The 16,467-nt window shown below is 43.5% G+C and overlaps 1 protein-coding gene across 3 annotated transcripts in view; it reads right to left on the reverse strand.

Annotated features, from left to right (window-relative positions):
• Positions 1-207: 207 nt before the first annotated feature.
• The window catches only part of LOC110536786 (SH2 domain-containing protein 3C), a 111,643-nt gene continuing 95,383 nt past the window's right edge, over positions 208-16,467 (reverse strand). For all 3 annotated transcript variants that reach the window (XM_036936941.2, XM_036936944.2, XM_036936942.2), the window contains 9 exons: positions 13,569-13,721; positions 13,013-13,290; positions 12,240-12,355; positions 10,867-11,402; positions 6,546-6,661; positions 5,925-6,096; positions 5,046-5,157; positions 3,328-3,546; positions 208-2,564 (listed from right to left, as the gene is read on the reverse strand). In XM_036936941.2, coding sequence (XP_036792836.2) covers positions 2,389-2,564; positions 3,328-3,546; positions 5,046-5,157; positions 5,925-6,096; positions 6,546-6,661; positions 10,867-11,402; positions 12,240-12,355; positions 13,013-13,290; positions 13,569-13,721 — 1,878 coding nt within the window. In that variant the 3' untranslated portion in view covers positions 208-2,388. The remainder of the gene's footprint in view (positions 2,565-3,327; positions 3,547-5,045; positions 5,158-5,924; positions 6,097-6,545; positions 6,662-10,866; positions 11,403-12,239; positions 12,356-13,012; positions 13,291-13,568; positions 13,722-16,467) is intronic.

Raw genomic sequence — 16,467 nt, forward strand, 5'->3', positions numbered from 1 at the left:
ACCACTGTGACAGTAACATGACCACTGTGACAGTAACGTGACCACTGTGACAGTAACATGACCACTGTGACAGTAACGTGACCACTGTGACAGTAACATGACCACTGCTTAGGAGTCGGCAGATGAAAAGTTTCCAGGAAATATTTGATCAAAGGTCACAATGTGTTTAGTTCAAAGGAAGTTGCCAGATTCATCTAAGCCCTCAAGTTGAAGTTGCATTTTACATGACATTTATTTCACTAAAGCATTTCAGCAACAATACATTTTTAGAGGACATTCTATGAAGATGAATTAAAGTGAGTGAAATCGAATGAGGATCCTACAATGACTTTGCGAATAAACTTTCTTCATGGTTTTGGAGTAGAATGTTCTCAATGACTTTTCAATATCAATCACACATCTTACATACAGAACAACCCACAGTCCATCATACAGTCACTGGGGGGGTCTGAGGTAGCCTGGTCCCACATCTATTTGTGCTGTCGTGTCAAATCCTATGGGCATTGTTTGGCTGGCAATAACCATAGGCGTTGGCAAGAAGAAGGCACAGACAGATCTGGGACCAGGCTAGGTCTGGGGGGGGGGGCTCCATTCTGCCCTGAGAACGTTCTGGATCGCTTTCAGACCAAAGCACATTCATTCACGCCGGTTAAACCTGAATCGTATGGGAACAGCAGAGGCTCAAGCATGTTACGTTACCATGTCAACAAAGTCTGTCAAATATGTTACCATGACAACAAAGTTTGTCAAATATGTTATCATGACAACAAAGTTTGTCAGGAAGGAGAAAAAAATTATCCCTCAGTATTTGGAATGCCCCGCCTTTCAAAAAATCTATGTAACGATCAAGAGAACAGCACAGTCAGTGTTTTACATTATAACACATGTGCCTGAAGTACAATAGTTCACACAAACAGGTGAGAGTGCATTATGGGTATTTTTTTGAAAAAACATGCTCATATGATGTAAATGGGACAGGAGTCATCAGGAAATATTAATGACATGCCAGAAACATTAATGACATGCCAGAAACATTAATGACATGCCAGAAACATTAATGACATGCCAGAAACATTAACACTAATGACATACCAGAAACATTAATGACATGCCAGAAACATTAACATTAATGACATGCCAGAAACATTAATGACATGCCAGAAACATTAATGACATGCCAGAAACATTAATGACATGCCAGAAACATTAATGACATGCCAGAAACATTAACATTAATGACATACCAGAAACATTAATGACATGCCAGAAACATTAACATTAATGACATGCCAGAAACATTAATGACATGCCAGAAACATTAACATTAATGACATGCCAGAAACATTAATGACATGCCAGAAACATTAATGACATGCCAGAAACATTAATGACATGTCAGAAACATTAATGACATGTCAGAAACATTAATGACATGCCAGAAACATTAATGACATGCCAGAAACATGAATGACATGCCAGAAGAATTTCACTACACCCGCAATAACATCTGCCCAATATGTGCATGTGACCAATACAATTTGATTTTGTTTCGATTTGAGAAACATTTATGACATGCCAGAAATGAAAAAAAGAAGAGGGAGGGTGAATGCTTCTCAGAAGAGCCCTCATATAAGACAACTGCCACTGAACAGCACACAAACAGAGACACAAGTCCACAGAGAGAAAATGCTTTTAGGCAGAGCACAGTGCGCCTCAGACAGCTGATGTGATTTGGAAACATAACATATAATATGACTTGTTCAAAACAGATAGATAAGAGACCAGCTGTATGAGCATACTGCAGGTGTCATCAGCAGGGGGCGTGATGGAATATGGAATGAATGGCAGACATGCAGAGAGTCTATACAAGAACAACAGATTTCAGAACACACTACCTCTCAGTCTGAAGCTGAGGTCTGGTGACACAGGTCATAGAGATAGATAGTTGTATATATTGTATACAGGTGTCCTGAAGAGCACAAACATTGTTTTAAATATTACTGTCTCTTTAAGTTGGTGATACTACAGAGTGTGACAGTACTAGTGAGGGAGGTTTTAGACAAACCAGAGCTTTGTCTTCCCTATACTCCCTTCCCTGTGTTGTTTGACCCTAAGCGCACACCATACAATTATCTGTACTTCGAAGATAGGCAGAATATGTAACATCCCACACAGTTTAAGAGCTCTGAAAAAGCCCTTTATGACTTTTATGGGGATATACAGCGAGACGCTCCTTCTCTCCTAGCGTACCCTCGTCTTCTCTCAGTCTATTCTCTTGTCTCTGTTAGCTGCTTCCTCCCCTCACATTTGAATCATCCAGCAGCAGTGTGGGGAGACGGGCCATACCACTGTGAGTGCTGTGTATAGGGGTGTTCGGTGAGATGGGTGCTATAGTTCACTGTGGCGTACAAGAGGTTCCAGCTTGTGAGACAGAGCGGTCAGAACTTTGTCAAACTTCTCATAGCGCTCTGATTGGCTGCCCTCCGACCCCCGACTTCCCCATAGCAACCTCATCTGGAACTCTGTCCGGAAGATCTCCAGAACCTCCTCCCTCTCCTGGAAGCCTGGTGGAGGAGGAGGAGAGGAGAGAGAGGAGGAGAGGAGGAGACAACAGAACATAAGGGAGAGGAAGAGAGGAGGAGGAGAGGAAGAGAGGAGGAGGAGAGGAGGAGACAACAGAACATAAGGGAGAGGAAGAGAAAAAAAGAGAAGAGAGGGATTGATCAATATTACAGACATTGTGGAAAACAAAGTCTAGTTAAGATAGTTATTGACATCCTGCTCAATACACTCATCGCCAGCGACTGGAATCAATCAGAACCAATAGTGATAAATGTCAACATACCGTAACCATCACCAGCACACTACCACAGATAGCACAACAACCAACAACTCAATCATTATTTCAGATCAATGTCAATGACCCATTATATACATCATACTGACCACACACACACACCGTCAGATATTAGGATGCGTCAGCATTAAGGAGCAACATGTACTGTAACACTACAGTTGTTACTCAGTCAGATAAATCAATGCACAACATCCACTAATCAGACAAGCCCTTGGTGGTTAATCCATAACAATATGGCTGACTCAGCACACAATACTGTAATACTACTCTGTACTCTATGGAATGGTTTCCTGGACCTGCATTAAAGCTCGACTAAAAAACACTTCCAATGAAGACTGAACGAGTCTGTGATTATCGAATGATGAATGAGATTCAGACAGTGATTTAAGTCGGGGAAACCGGAACTCGTGTGTGTGCAAGTCAAGCAAATACACAGCGCGTACATACACACACGCTCCCCCAGGCCTTACCCTGTAGTTTGGTCTCAGCGTTGGTGCGATACAGCCCCCCATGGTGAGCGATGGTCCGGGCCGCCTCCAGGTGTGACATCACCACGTCAACCCCCGCCTCCACTTTCTCCCAGGATTCCATCCCCGCCCCTGGCCCCTCCCCCACGACCACACTCCTCTCCAGCAGAGACAGCAGAGGAACCACATGAGGGAAGGAGGTGTTGGACAGCACAGTGCTCTCTGGAACACACAGAGAGAGAGACACACTGACACAGAGAGAGAAACACACATACCAGTGTCCTGTGCATGTCAAACACACAACGCACACAGTACCACACACAGAAACACACACAGAAACACACACAGAAACACACAGAAACACACAGTAACACACACAGAAACACACACAGTAACACACACAGAAACACACACAGAAACACACACATAAACACACACAGTAACACACACAGTAACACACACAGTAACACACACAGAAACACACACAGAAACACACACAGAAACACACACAGAAACACACAGAAACACACAGTAACACACACAGAAACACACACAGTAACACACACAGAAACACACACAGTAACACACACAGTAACACACAGTAACACACACAGTAACGCACACAGAAACACAACAGAAACACACAGTAATACACACAGTAACACACACAGTAACACACACAGTAACACACACAGAAACACACACAGAAACACACATAGTAACACACACAGTAACACACACAGTAACACACACAGAAACACACACAGAAACACACACAGTAACACACACAGAAACACACACAGTAACACACACAGAAACACACAGTAACACACACAGTAACACACACAGAAACACACACAGTAACACACACAGTAACACACACAGTAACACACACAGAAACACACACAGTAACACACACAGTAACACACACAGTAACACACACAGAAACACACACAGAAACACACACAGTAACACACACAGAAACACACAGTAACACACACAGTAACACACACAGAAACACACACAGAAACACACACAGAAACACACAGTAACACACAAGGTAACACGCACAGTAACACACACAGTAACACACACAGTAACACACACAGTAACACACACAGTAACACACACAGAAACACACAGTAACACACACAGTAACACACACAGTAACACACACAGAAACACACACAGAAACACACACAGAAACACACACAGAAACACACACAGAAACACACAGTAACACACAAGGTAACACGCACAGTAACACACACAGAAACACACAGTAACACACACAGTAACACACACAGTAACACACACAGAAACACACAGTAACACACAGTAACACACACAGTAACACACACAGAAACACACACAGAAACACACACAGAAACACACATACCAGTGTCCTGTGCATGTCAAACACACAACATACACAGTAACACACACAGTAACACACACAGAAACACACAGTAACACACACAGAAACACACAGTAACACACACAGTAACACACACAGTAACACACACAGAAACACACACAGAAACACACACAGAAACACACACAGAAAAACACACAGTAATACACACAGAAACACACAGAAACACACACAGAAACACACACAGTAACCCACACAGTGACACACACAGTGACACACACAGTGACACACACAGTGACACACACAGTGACACACACAGTGACACACACAGCCTCCCGCTCCATACCTTTGCCATCGTTCATGTTCTTCATGAACGGCTTGAGCTTCTTCTCATAGAGGATGGCTCCCTCTGTGTGTCTCTGACGTAACGTCATCCACGTGTGCTCCAGACGAGAGATCTGAGAGAGAGAGAGACACAGAGAGAAGAAAGAGGAGAGAGGAGAGGAGAGAGAGAGACAGACAGAGAGACGAAAGAGAAGAGAGGAGAGAGAGAGAGAGAAACACAGAGAGACAAAAGATAAGAGAAGAGAAGAGAGAGAGAGAGAGAGAGACGAAAGAGAAGAGAGGAGAGAGAGAGAGAGAAACACAGAGAGACGAAAGATAAGAGGAGAGGAGAGAGAGAGAAACACAGAGAGACGAAAGAGAAGAGAGGAGGCAGAGAGAAACAGAGAGACGAAAGAGAAGAGAAGAGAGGAGAGGAGAGAGAGACACAGAGAGACGAAAGAGAGGAGAGGAGATAGAGAGAGACACAGAAAGACGAAAGAGAAGAGAGGAGAGAGAGACACAGAGAGACGAAAGAGAAGAGAAGAGAGAGAGACACAGAGAGACGAAAGATAAGAGGAGAGGAGAGAGAGAGAGACAAAGAGAGACGAAAGATAAGAGGAGAGGAGAGAGAGAGACACATAAAGACGAAAGAGAAGAGAGGAGAGAGACAGAGAGACGAAAGAGAAGAGAAGAGAGAGAGACACAGAGAGACGAAAGAGAAGAGGAGAGGAGAGAGAGAGAGACACAGGGAGATGAAAGATAAGAGGAGAGGAGAGAGACAGAGAGATGAAAGAGAAGAGAGGAGAGAGACACAGAGATATTTGGTTTTGTGTGTGTATTACTGTGTGTGTATTACTGCATGTGCGAGTGTGAGTGTGTACTGTACATGGTTGGTCCATACCTGTGGTAGCTCCAGTGCTCTCATCACAGCGGCGAAGCCAAACATGTTCCCCAGGTTGCTCTTGAGTTCAGCAGCCAGCTGGATGGTCTTATGGAGCAGAGCAGCCCTCTCCTCTTTACTGCCGGTACAGCCCAGCAGGTCCACAGCTGTCATTATAGACATAGTATAGAACCTGAGGAGAAGGGGAGGAGGAGGAGGGGGGGAGAGGGATGAAGCAAGGAAGAATAGGATGAGAACAGCATCAACCACAACCCTACTCCTAACCCTAGCTTCATGTCGACATTCCGGTTCAAACCTAACCCTAACCCTAGCCTCAACCACAACCCTACTCCTAACCCTAACTTCATGTCGACATTCCGGTTCAAACCTAACCCTAACCCTAGCCTCAACCACAACCCTACTCCTAACCCTAGCTTCATGTCGACATTCCGGTTCAAACCTAACCCTAGCCTCAACCACAACCCTAACCCTAACCCTAACTTCATGTCGACATTCCGGTTCAAACCTAACCCTAGCTTCAACCACAACCCTAACCCTAACCCTAGCTTCATGTCGACATTCCGGTTCAAACCTAACCCTAGCCTCAACCACAACCCTAACCCTTACCACCTGAACCCTTACCGCTCCAGTAGGTCCAGTCTCAGCTGGTGTCCGTGAGGAAGAGTCAACAACTCCAGTCCCGAGCCCACTCCCATCATCCTTTGCATCTCATCGGTAACACCCAGTATCCTAGCAACCTTCACACAGACAGAGGGAGGGAGCACATCACATGGGGAGGGAGGAAGGAGGGAGGGAGCAAATGGAGAAAGAGGAGGAAATGGAGAGAGGTGGAGAGGGGAGAGGCGGAGGGAGGATATGTAGAGAGAGAAGAGAGGAGAGGGAGGAAATGGAGAGAGAGGAGAGGAGAATGAGGCAGGAAATGGAGAGAGAAAAGAGGGAGGAAATGGAGAGAGAGAGGTGGAGAGAGGAGAGGGGGAGGGAGGAAATGTAGAGAGAGAAGAGAGGGAGGGAGGAAATGTAGAGAGGAGAGAAGAGGGAGAGAGGAAGAAAGGGTTTATTGTAATTTCTAACTTAATGTATTCATGGTCACTGAGACTGGTGGTTAATTGTCTCTTAATTCAAATGTTACCAAATAGTAGAGTAGAGTAAATAGTGGGCGCTATACCATATTTTATGATATACCGGTATTGATGCAGGGAAACCAATGCTTGGTTTGTTAAACGTGATACGCCATGCGCAATGTCAATTTGTATAGTTTACTTCGCTACTTGAGTCCTCTTTCTCAGCTCTCTCCGTGCCACTTTCCACACAGACATAGCTATGCCCCCTGTCACTCAAGGAGCGCATGCTGTTCCTTAACCACGAGACACTTGCGTTGAGTCTGCATGGTCAATGCAGCACATACAACAATGTTGATGACAACAATGTTGTTTTCACTTTGCTTCTTAATATAAATCCACTAGCGTTCTATAATTACACTATTAGCTTGTGTTTCTTACATCAGCAAACAGCTAGTTTGTCTTTTCTTAGCAAGTTGTACTAAATCTTGTGATATGCTAATTGTTAGCCGCTAATGCTAATAGCTAGCTAGCTAATACATCTACTGAGTAAGAGAAAATGTAGCTAGCTAATACAGCCTGATAACACCAGTGATGGTGTAGACCTAAATCAGCATGTTGTTTGTGCAACAATATCTTGTCCGGTTTGGCGCCCCCCCCCCCCCCCCCGGCCTTGTCTCAGGATGGTAAGTTGGTGGTTGAAGATATCCCTCTAGTGGTGGGGGGGCTGTGCTTTGGCAAAGTGGGTGGGGTTATATCCTGCCTGTTTGGCCCTGTCCGGGGGTATCGTCGGACGGGGCCACAGTGTCTCCCGACCCCTCCTGTCTTAGCCTCCAGTATTTATGATGCAGTAGGTTAGGTGTCGGGGGGCTAGGGTCAGTTTGTTTTATCTGGAATACTTCTCCTGTCTTTTCCGGTGTCCTGTGTGAATTTAAGTATGCTCTCTCTAATTCTCTCTTTCTCTTTTTCTTTCTTTCTTTCTTTCTTTCTTTCTTTCTTTCTTTCTTTCTTTCTTTCTTTCTTTCTTTCTTTCTTTCTCTCTCGGAGGACCTGAGCCATAGGACCATGCCTCAGGACTACCTGGCCTGATGACTCCTTGCTGTCCCCAGTCCACCTGGCCGTGTTGCTGCTCCAGTTTCAACTGTTCTGCCTGCGGCTATGGAACCCTGACCTGTTCACCGGGCGTGCTACCTGTCCCAGACCTGCTGTTTTCAACTCTCTAGAGACAGCAGGAGTGGTAGAGATACTCTTGAAAGATCGGCTATGAAAAGCCAACTGACATTTACTCCTGAGGTGCTGACTTGCTGCACCCTCGACAACTACTGTGATTATTATTATTTAGCCACGCTGGTCATCAAATAACATTTAAACATCTTGGCCATGTTCTGTTATAATCTCCACCTGACACAGAAGAGAACTGGCCACCCCTCATAGCCTGGTTCCTCTCTAGGTTTCTTCCTAGGTTCTGGCATTTCTAGGGAGTTTTTCCTAGCCACCGTGCTTCTACACCTGCATTGCTTGCTGTTTGGGGTTTTAGGCTGGGTTTCTGTACAGTACTTTGAGATATCAGCTGATGTAAGAAGGGATTTATAAATACATTTGATTGAATTTGAATGATCTTCTAAATCAAAGAGGAATATGCAAAGCAAGAACATGTTAGCTACATGAAGTAGCTAAGAGAAAACATGCAATATAGCCAAAGAGTATAGGGTCCCCTAGGAAACACTTATCAACACTTTAGTTCCTACCCTGTCACAATAACTCCTCCCTGGCATTTAAATTTGTTGTCATCTCAAACAACACTGTATTCAAAGTGCCCACTATTATATTCTAACTATATAATTAGAATAGTCATTCTATTTCCATGATTCCAACAGTTTTTCTCTAATTTGCAAGTCAAATCTCAATTGCAAAATCTGGTTAAAGATAAGTCCTAGATTATTTGCCCATATCGTGCAGCCCTACGTGGCAGTGTGGAAATTATCTCATTTGAGCAGTGGTGTAAAGTAAGTAAGTAAAATTACTTTCAAGTACTACTTTAGTCATTTATTTTGGTATCTGTACTTTACATCACTATTTTTATTTTTGACAACTTTTACTTCACTACATTCCTAAAGAAAATACTGTACTTTTTACTCCATACATTTTCCCTGGCACCTAAAAGTACTTGTTACATTTTTAATGCTTAGCAGGACAGGAAAATGGTCCAATTCACACACTTGTCAAGAGAACATCCCTGGTCATCTACTGCCTCTGATCTGTCGGACTCACTAAACACAAATGCTTTGTTTTTGAATGATGTCTGAGTGTTGGAGTGTACCCCTGGCTATCAGGAAATTTAAAAAACAAGAAAATGGTGCCATCGGGTTTGCTTAATAGAAGGAATTTTAAATTATTTATACTTTTATTTTTAATACTTAAGTACATTTTATCAATTACATTTACTTTTGATCCTTAAGAATATTTAAAACCAAATACTTCTAGACTTTTATTCAAGTAGTATTTTACTGGATGACTTTCACTTTTACTTTAGTAATTTTCTATGAACATATCTTTACTTTTACTCAAGTCTGACAAAACTTTTTCCACTACTGCAAATGAGTGCAGGAAATGCAGAAGTGATAAAAGTGCTGAAATTAGTTTTGGTTGAAGTTGAATTGAACAGTATAAAATAATCAGAATGTAGAAAGACTCATTGAAATCTCTTAGAATGTATGTGTTGCCACACTAGGATCACTCACTACTCATGAAGAAAATGTAGAACGTTTATTATCCAAAAACTAAAAAACACTGTCAAATACAGTCACTGTCAAATACAGTCACTGTCAAATGCCGTTCTTTTTTTTTTTTAAATACCGTGATATAATATTTTGGCAATATCGCCCAGCCCTAGGATAGCATAGTCATCCCTGTATGAACCTCTCTGCTGTTCCACTGTCAACAGGAGTTCATTGAGCAACACTCATTAGGGATTAGTGACATCACCGTGTTACATTCACAAGGCCAAGGAACATTCCGTTAGCCTGCTTCTGTTAAGATATGGGCTCTAGCTTTAATAAAGAGTGGATGGTATATGCGTATTGTGTGTATGTGTTTGTGTCTGTGTGTTTGTGCCCGTGTCCCTCTATGTGTCCTGTATGTGTGCGGTGTCCCTCTATGTGTCCTGTATGTGTGCGGTGTCCCTCTATGTGTCCTGTATGTGCGGTGTCCCTCTATGTGTCCTGTATGTGTGCGGTGTCCCTCTATGTGTCCTGTATGTGCGGTGTCCCTCTATGTGTCCTGTATGTGTGCGGTGTCCCTCTATGTGTCCTGTATGTGTGCGGTGTCCCTCTATGTGTCCTGTATGTGCGGTGTCCCTCTATGTGTCCTGTATGTGCGGTGTCCCTCTATGTGTCCTGTATGTGTGCGGTGTCCCTCTATGTGTCCTGTATGTGTGCGGTGTCCCTCTATGTGTCCTGTATGTGTGCGGTGTCCCTCTATGTGTCCTGTATGTGCGGTGTCCCTCTATGTGTCCTGTATGTGTGCGGTGTCCCTCTATGTGTCCTGTATGTGTGCGGTGTCCCTCTATGTGTCCTGTATGTGTGCAGTGTCCCTCTATGTGTCCTGTATGTGCGGTGTCCCTCTATGTGTCCTGTATGTGCGGTGTCCCTCTATGTGTCCTGTATGTGTGCGGTGTCCCTCTATGTGTCCTGTATGTGTGCGGTGTCCCTCTATGTGTCCTGTATGTGTGCGGTGTCCCTCTATGTGTCCTGTATGTGCGGTGTCCCTCTATGTGTCCTGTATGTGTGCGGTGTCCCTCTATGTGTCCTGTATGTGTGGTGTCCCTCTATGTGTCCTGTATGTGCGGTGTCCCTCTATGTGTCCTGTATGTGCGGTGTCCATACCGTGCAGTCAGCCATGGTGATGTGTTTGGCAGCTGTCCTAACGTCCACCTCCGCCAGAAGCTCTTTAACCCTCTTCAGAATGCTCATCTCTAAGGGCTTGTTCTCCTGGGGCATCAGTGGCGAGAGGTACCTCCCTGGTCTGAAGGAGGAGGCTGTCTCCACTAGGGGGGTGATGAACACCTCTTCTCCAGCCCCATCCTCCCTCCCTGGGGCAGGCCCATGGCCCTCCTCCACACGCAGCCTCTCCACGTAGCTCTTAGTGGGAGGTGTGGGGTGCATGCCGGCGGCACAGGGAGCCTTAGGACAGAGGGCCGGGGTGGGCCGTAAGTCGCAATAGCTGCCCCCCGTCTCGGAGCCATCTGCTGGGGTTTCGTAGGAGCAGGGGCCCGGGGTGGAGTGGGAGCTGGCTGCTAGCATGTCTGGTAGGTTGTTGTTGGAGCCAGGGCTGAGCTGGGGGTCGCTGGAGTGTCTCAGGACTGGCGAGGGGGGCACCACAGCCAGAACTCTAACCCCTGACTGGGTTCTGTGTCTGTGGACTGGACAGCAAAGCACAGGGTTACACATGTAAATTCCAGACCTGGGTTCACAAATAGTATTGATTTTCTTACAAATACACCGAGTGTACAAAACATTAAGAACACCCGGACCAGGTGAATCCAGGTGAAAGCTATGATCCCTTATTGATGTCACTTGTTAAATCCACCAATCAGTGTAGATGAAGGGGAGGAGACAGGTTAAAGAAGGATGTTTAAGCCTTAAGACAATTGAGACATGGATTGTGTATGTGTACCATTCAGAGGGTGAGTGGGCAAGACAACATATTTAAGTGGCAGTTTGAGTGTGTCAAGAACTGCAATGGTGCTGGGTTTTTCACGCTCAACAGTTTCCCAAGTGTATTAAGAACGGTTCACCACCCAAAGGACATCCAGCCAATTTGACACAACCGTGGAGTCAACATGGGCCAGTATCCCTATGGAATGCTTTCGACACCTTGTAGAGTCCATGACCCGACAAATTGAGGCTGTTCTGAGGGCAAAAGGGAGGGTCACCTCCATATTACGAAACGGGTCTTAATGTGTTGTACACTCAATGTACTTCAGCTGCGTTTGATTGATTGAGTGTGCATGGTGTAATTGGCCCAATAGACGATTCCAAAAGTGCAAACCCACAAAAGTTCCCATCTGGCTCCTGAAAGGCTCAATCAAAAGGACCACCAAACCCACACAGTATGCAATAATCTCAATGAATTATCTATAATCTCAATAATCTCTTAATAATTCAATAATCTCAATGAATTATCTATAATCTCAATGAATTATCTATAATCTCAATAATCTCTTAATAATTCAATAATCTCCATAGAAAGGACTCACTGTGGCTGTAGGCTGGGGAGAGAGGTGTCTCCCCTAAAGGAGGACAGCGATACTCCTGGATGAGGTCCATACTCAGAGCACAGTTCCTCATGGCGTCTTTGTGAATAGTAGAGGAGCTGCAAACACCAACAAACACATTCATTTTCCATCTGTTTTTAATACGGCTGTGGGTCCATGGTCTGAACCATACGTCTGAATTGAGCAAGTTTGACAAAGCTCCAAATCAAGTCATCTCATAAATGAAGTGCCAGTTACACATTTTACCCGATTGGTCTACTGAGAAGAGGTGAACATTTTACCCGATTGGTCTACTGAGAAGAGGTGAACATTTTACCCGATTGGTCTACTGAGAAGAGGTGAACATTTTACCCGATTGGTCTACTGAGAAGAGGTGAACATTTTACTCGATTGGTCTACTGAGAAGAGGTGAACATTGTACCCGATTGGTCTACTCAGAAGAGGTGAACATTTTACCCGATTGGTCTACTGAGAAGAGGTGAACATTTTACCCGATTGGTCTACTGAGAAGAGGTGAACATTTTACCCGATTGGTCTACTGAGAAGAGGTGAACATTTTACCCGATTGGTCTACTGAGAGAGGTGAACATTTTACCCGATTGGTCTACTGAGAAGAGGTGAACATTTTACCCGATTGGTCTACTGAGAAGAGGTGAACATTTTACCTGATTGGTCTACTGAGAAGAGGTGAACATTTTACCCGAAGAAGATTGGGTAACAATCTATGAAAGACTCCCTCTCCTCTAGTCTCTGACCTGTGAGGTATCAGCTTGTCCGTGGTCAAACCGTCGTTCATGGTCACGCTCCGCCTCTTAATGTACGCTCCTTTCTGACTGGATGGTGAGTGGGCTAGGCCATGTCTGCTATTGGCTAAGGCAAACGTTGCTTCCAGGTAACGCAAGGGGAGGGTGCGTATGATTGGACAGTAGATCAGGGCTCCGCTGGGCTGGGAGACAGGTCGCCGTCCGGCCACGTAGTACCTCATCAGCTCAGGTATGGAGTCGAAACTGTCTTTCTCTAACAGGTACTGGACCTGGAATTTAATTGAAATCATTATGGACCTTTCAAATGTTAAATAAATGGACATGTGTTCACTTGTGGTTAACAAATTGGAAATAAGTGTTTTTCATGTGTTAACAAATTGGAAATAAGTGTTTTTCATGTTTTTCATGTGTCATCCTCTGGGATTATTTGTATTTTAAATAGTTTAACTGTAATAATTGTTTTACCCCCAAAAATAACTAAATCCTTCAAAACAGTAAAGTTAGATCCAACAACATGATGTAAATTATGTAAGTTTACAATACATACCTTAGACTCAGTGCTGGACCTGACCAGGACCTTGGTGATCTTGAAGTGCAGAACCTCATAGTTCCACCTGGTCGTCAGGACATAGTCGCCCACGTTTAACAGCGAATCACGGATCAGGAAATCACCGTTTCGCAGCACCACCGTCTCCGACACCTGGAGGTCGACAGAAGAGAAAGGGTGTTATTCAGTAACAGTGTTATGAGGGTCATTCTATAACGTTGTTAAAGTTATGATTACATTGTTAGAAGGTTTATTATATAACATTTGGGTAACTCCGCTCCCTTTTTCCAGTGTAAATAAGACTGCACACAAAGTGGCTTTAAAATCACAGTTTGGCACAAAGACAATTTATTATGCACTCTGAGAGTCCTATAGATCGCAGATATGTATCGTCAAATGAAGGCATGCTTTAATTGACTGTAAGTTGTCTTCTAGGAATCGTATCTAGGGGCTAGGCGACATACTGGTTATCCAAAGAGCTTTCCTATGAGGATTGTTACAGGGCATTGCAAACCTATTCATACCCTTTGTATTTCTTCAAATGTTATTGTGTTACAAAGTGGGATTAAAAATGGATTTAACTGTATTTCTTTTGTCAACAATCTCCACAAAAATACTTTGTAATGTCAAAGTGGAAGAAGAAAAGATAAATACAGCACCAGTCAAAAGTTGGGACAAAAAGGTGTTAAACAAATCCAAATATATATATTAGAGATTATTCAAAGTTGCCACACTTTTCCTTGATGACAGCTTTGCACACTCTTGACATTCTCTCAAACAGCTTCATGAGGTAGTCACCTGGAATGCATTTTAACAGTTCATTTGTGGAATTCCTTTCCTTCTGAATGTGTTTGAGCCAATAAGTTGTGTTGTGACAAAGTAGGGGGGTATACAGAAGAAAACCCTATTTGGGAGAAGACCAAGTCCATATTATGTCAAGAACAGTTCAAATAAGCAAAGAGAAACGACAGTCCATCATTACTTTAAGACATGAAGGTCTGTCAATTCGGGTAATTTCAAGAGCTTTGAACGTTTCTTCAAGTTCAGTTGCAAACACCATCAAGCGATATGATGAAACTATCCCTCATGAGGACCGCCACAGGAAAAGGAAGACCCAGCGTTACCTCTGCTGTAGAGGATAAGTTCATTAGAGTTACCAGAAATTGCAGCCCAAATAAATACTTCACAGAGTTCAAGTAAGAGACACATCTCAACATCAACTGTTCGGAGGAGACTGCGTGAAAAAGGCCTTCATGGTTGAATTACTGCAAAGAAACCACTACTAAAGAACACCAAATAGAAGAAGAGACTTGCTTGGGCCAAGAAACACAAGGAATGGATATTAGACTGGTGGAAATCTGTCCTTTGGTCTGATGAGTGCAAATGTCTGATTTTTGGTTCCATCCGCCGTGTCTTTGTGAGACGCAGAGTAGGTGAATGGATGATCTCTGCATGTGTGATTCCCACCGTGAAGCATGGAGGAGGTGGTGTGATGGTGCTCTCTGGTAACATTGTCAGTGTTTTATTTAGAATTCAAGGCACACTTAACCAGCATGGCTACCACTACCACAGCATTCTGCAGCAAATTGCCATCCCATCTCGTTTGCGCTTAGTGGGACTATCATTTGTTTTTCAACAAGACAATGACCCAACACACCTCCAGGCTATGTAAGAGCTATTTGACCAGGAAGGAGAGTGATGAGTGCTGCATCAGATGACCTGGACTCCACAATCCACAAACCTCAACCCAACTGAGATGGTTTGGGATGAGTTGGACTGCAGTGTGAAGGAAAAACAGCTAAAAAGTGCTCAACTCCTTCAAGGCCATTGGAAAAGGATTCCAGGTGAAGCTGCTTGAAAGAATGCCAATAGTGTGCAAAGCTGTCATCAAGGCAAAGAGTGGCTATTTGAAGAATCTCAAATATAGAATATATTTAGATTTTGTTTAACACTTTTTTGGTTACTACATGATTCCATATGTGTTATTTCATAGTTTTGATGTCTTCGCTATTATTCTACAATGTAGAAAATAGTAAAATTAAAGAAAAACCCTTGAATGAGTAGCTGTGTCCAAACTTTTGACTGGTACTATATATTTTTTTATGCTGTAAATTAAATAACTAAAATATAGTCGTTGCCTAAGTGTTCAGCTCCCTAAGTCAATACGTTAGAAACACCTTTGGCAGTGATTACAGCTGTGAGTCTTCTTGGGTAAATCTCTAAGAGCTTTACACACCTGGATTGTGCAATATTTGCCCATTATTCTTTTCATAATTTTTCAAGGTCTGTCAAGATGTTGGGGATCATGGCTGGAGAGCAACTTTCAAGTCTTACCAAAGATTTTTAAGCAGATTTAAGTCAAAACTGTAACTTGGACACTCAGGAACATTCACTGTCTTCTTGGTAAACAACTCCAGTGTAGATGTGGCCTTGTGTTGTAGGTTATTGTCCTGTTGAAAGGTGAATTCTTCTCCCAGTGTCTGGTGTAAAGCAGACTTGAATCAGTGTTTCCTCTAGGATTTTGCCTGTAGTTAGCTCCATCCCTTTTATTTTTATCCTGAAAAACTCCACAGTATTTGCCGATGTCAAGCACACCCATACATGATGCAGCCAACACCATGCTTGAAAATAAGGAGGCAGTTACTCAGTGATGTGTTGTTTTGGATTTGCCTAAACATTTGCCCTAAACATTTGCAGCATTACTTTAGTACCGTACAAGATGCATGTTTTGGACTTTTTTATTCTGTATATTTGTATTCTTCTTTTCACTCCACCATTTAGGTCATTATTGTGGAGTCACACAATGTTGATCCATCCTCAGTTTTCTCCCATCACAGACATTGAACTCTGTAACTCTTTTAAAATGACCAAAGGCCTCATGGGGCCCCCGAGTGGCGCA

Source organism: Oncorhynchus mykiss, chromosome 12 (assembly GCF_057628025.1).
Source record: "Oncorhynchus mykiss isolate SJ-2025 chromosome 12, ASM5762802v1, whole genome shotgun sequence".
NCBI lineage: Eukaryota > Metazoa > Chordata > Actinopteri > Salmoniformes > Salmonidae > Oncorhynchus > Oncorhynchus mykiss.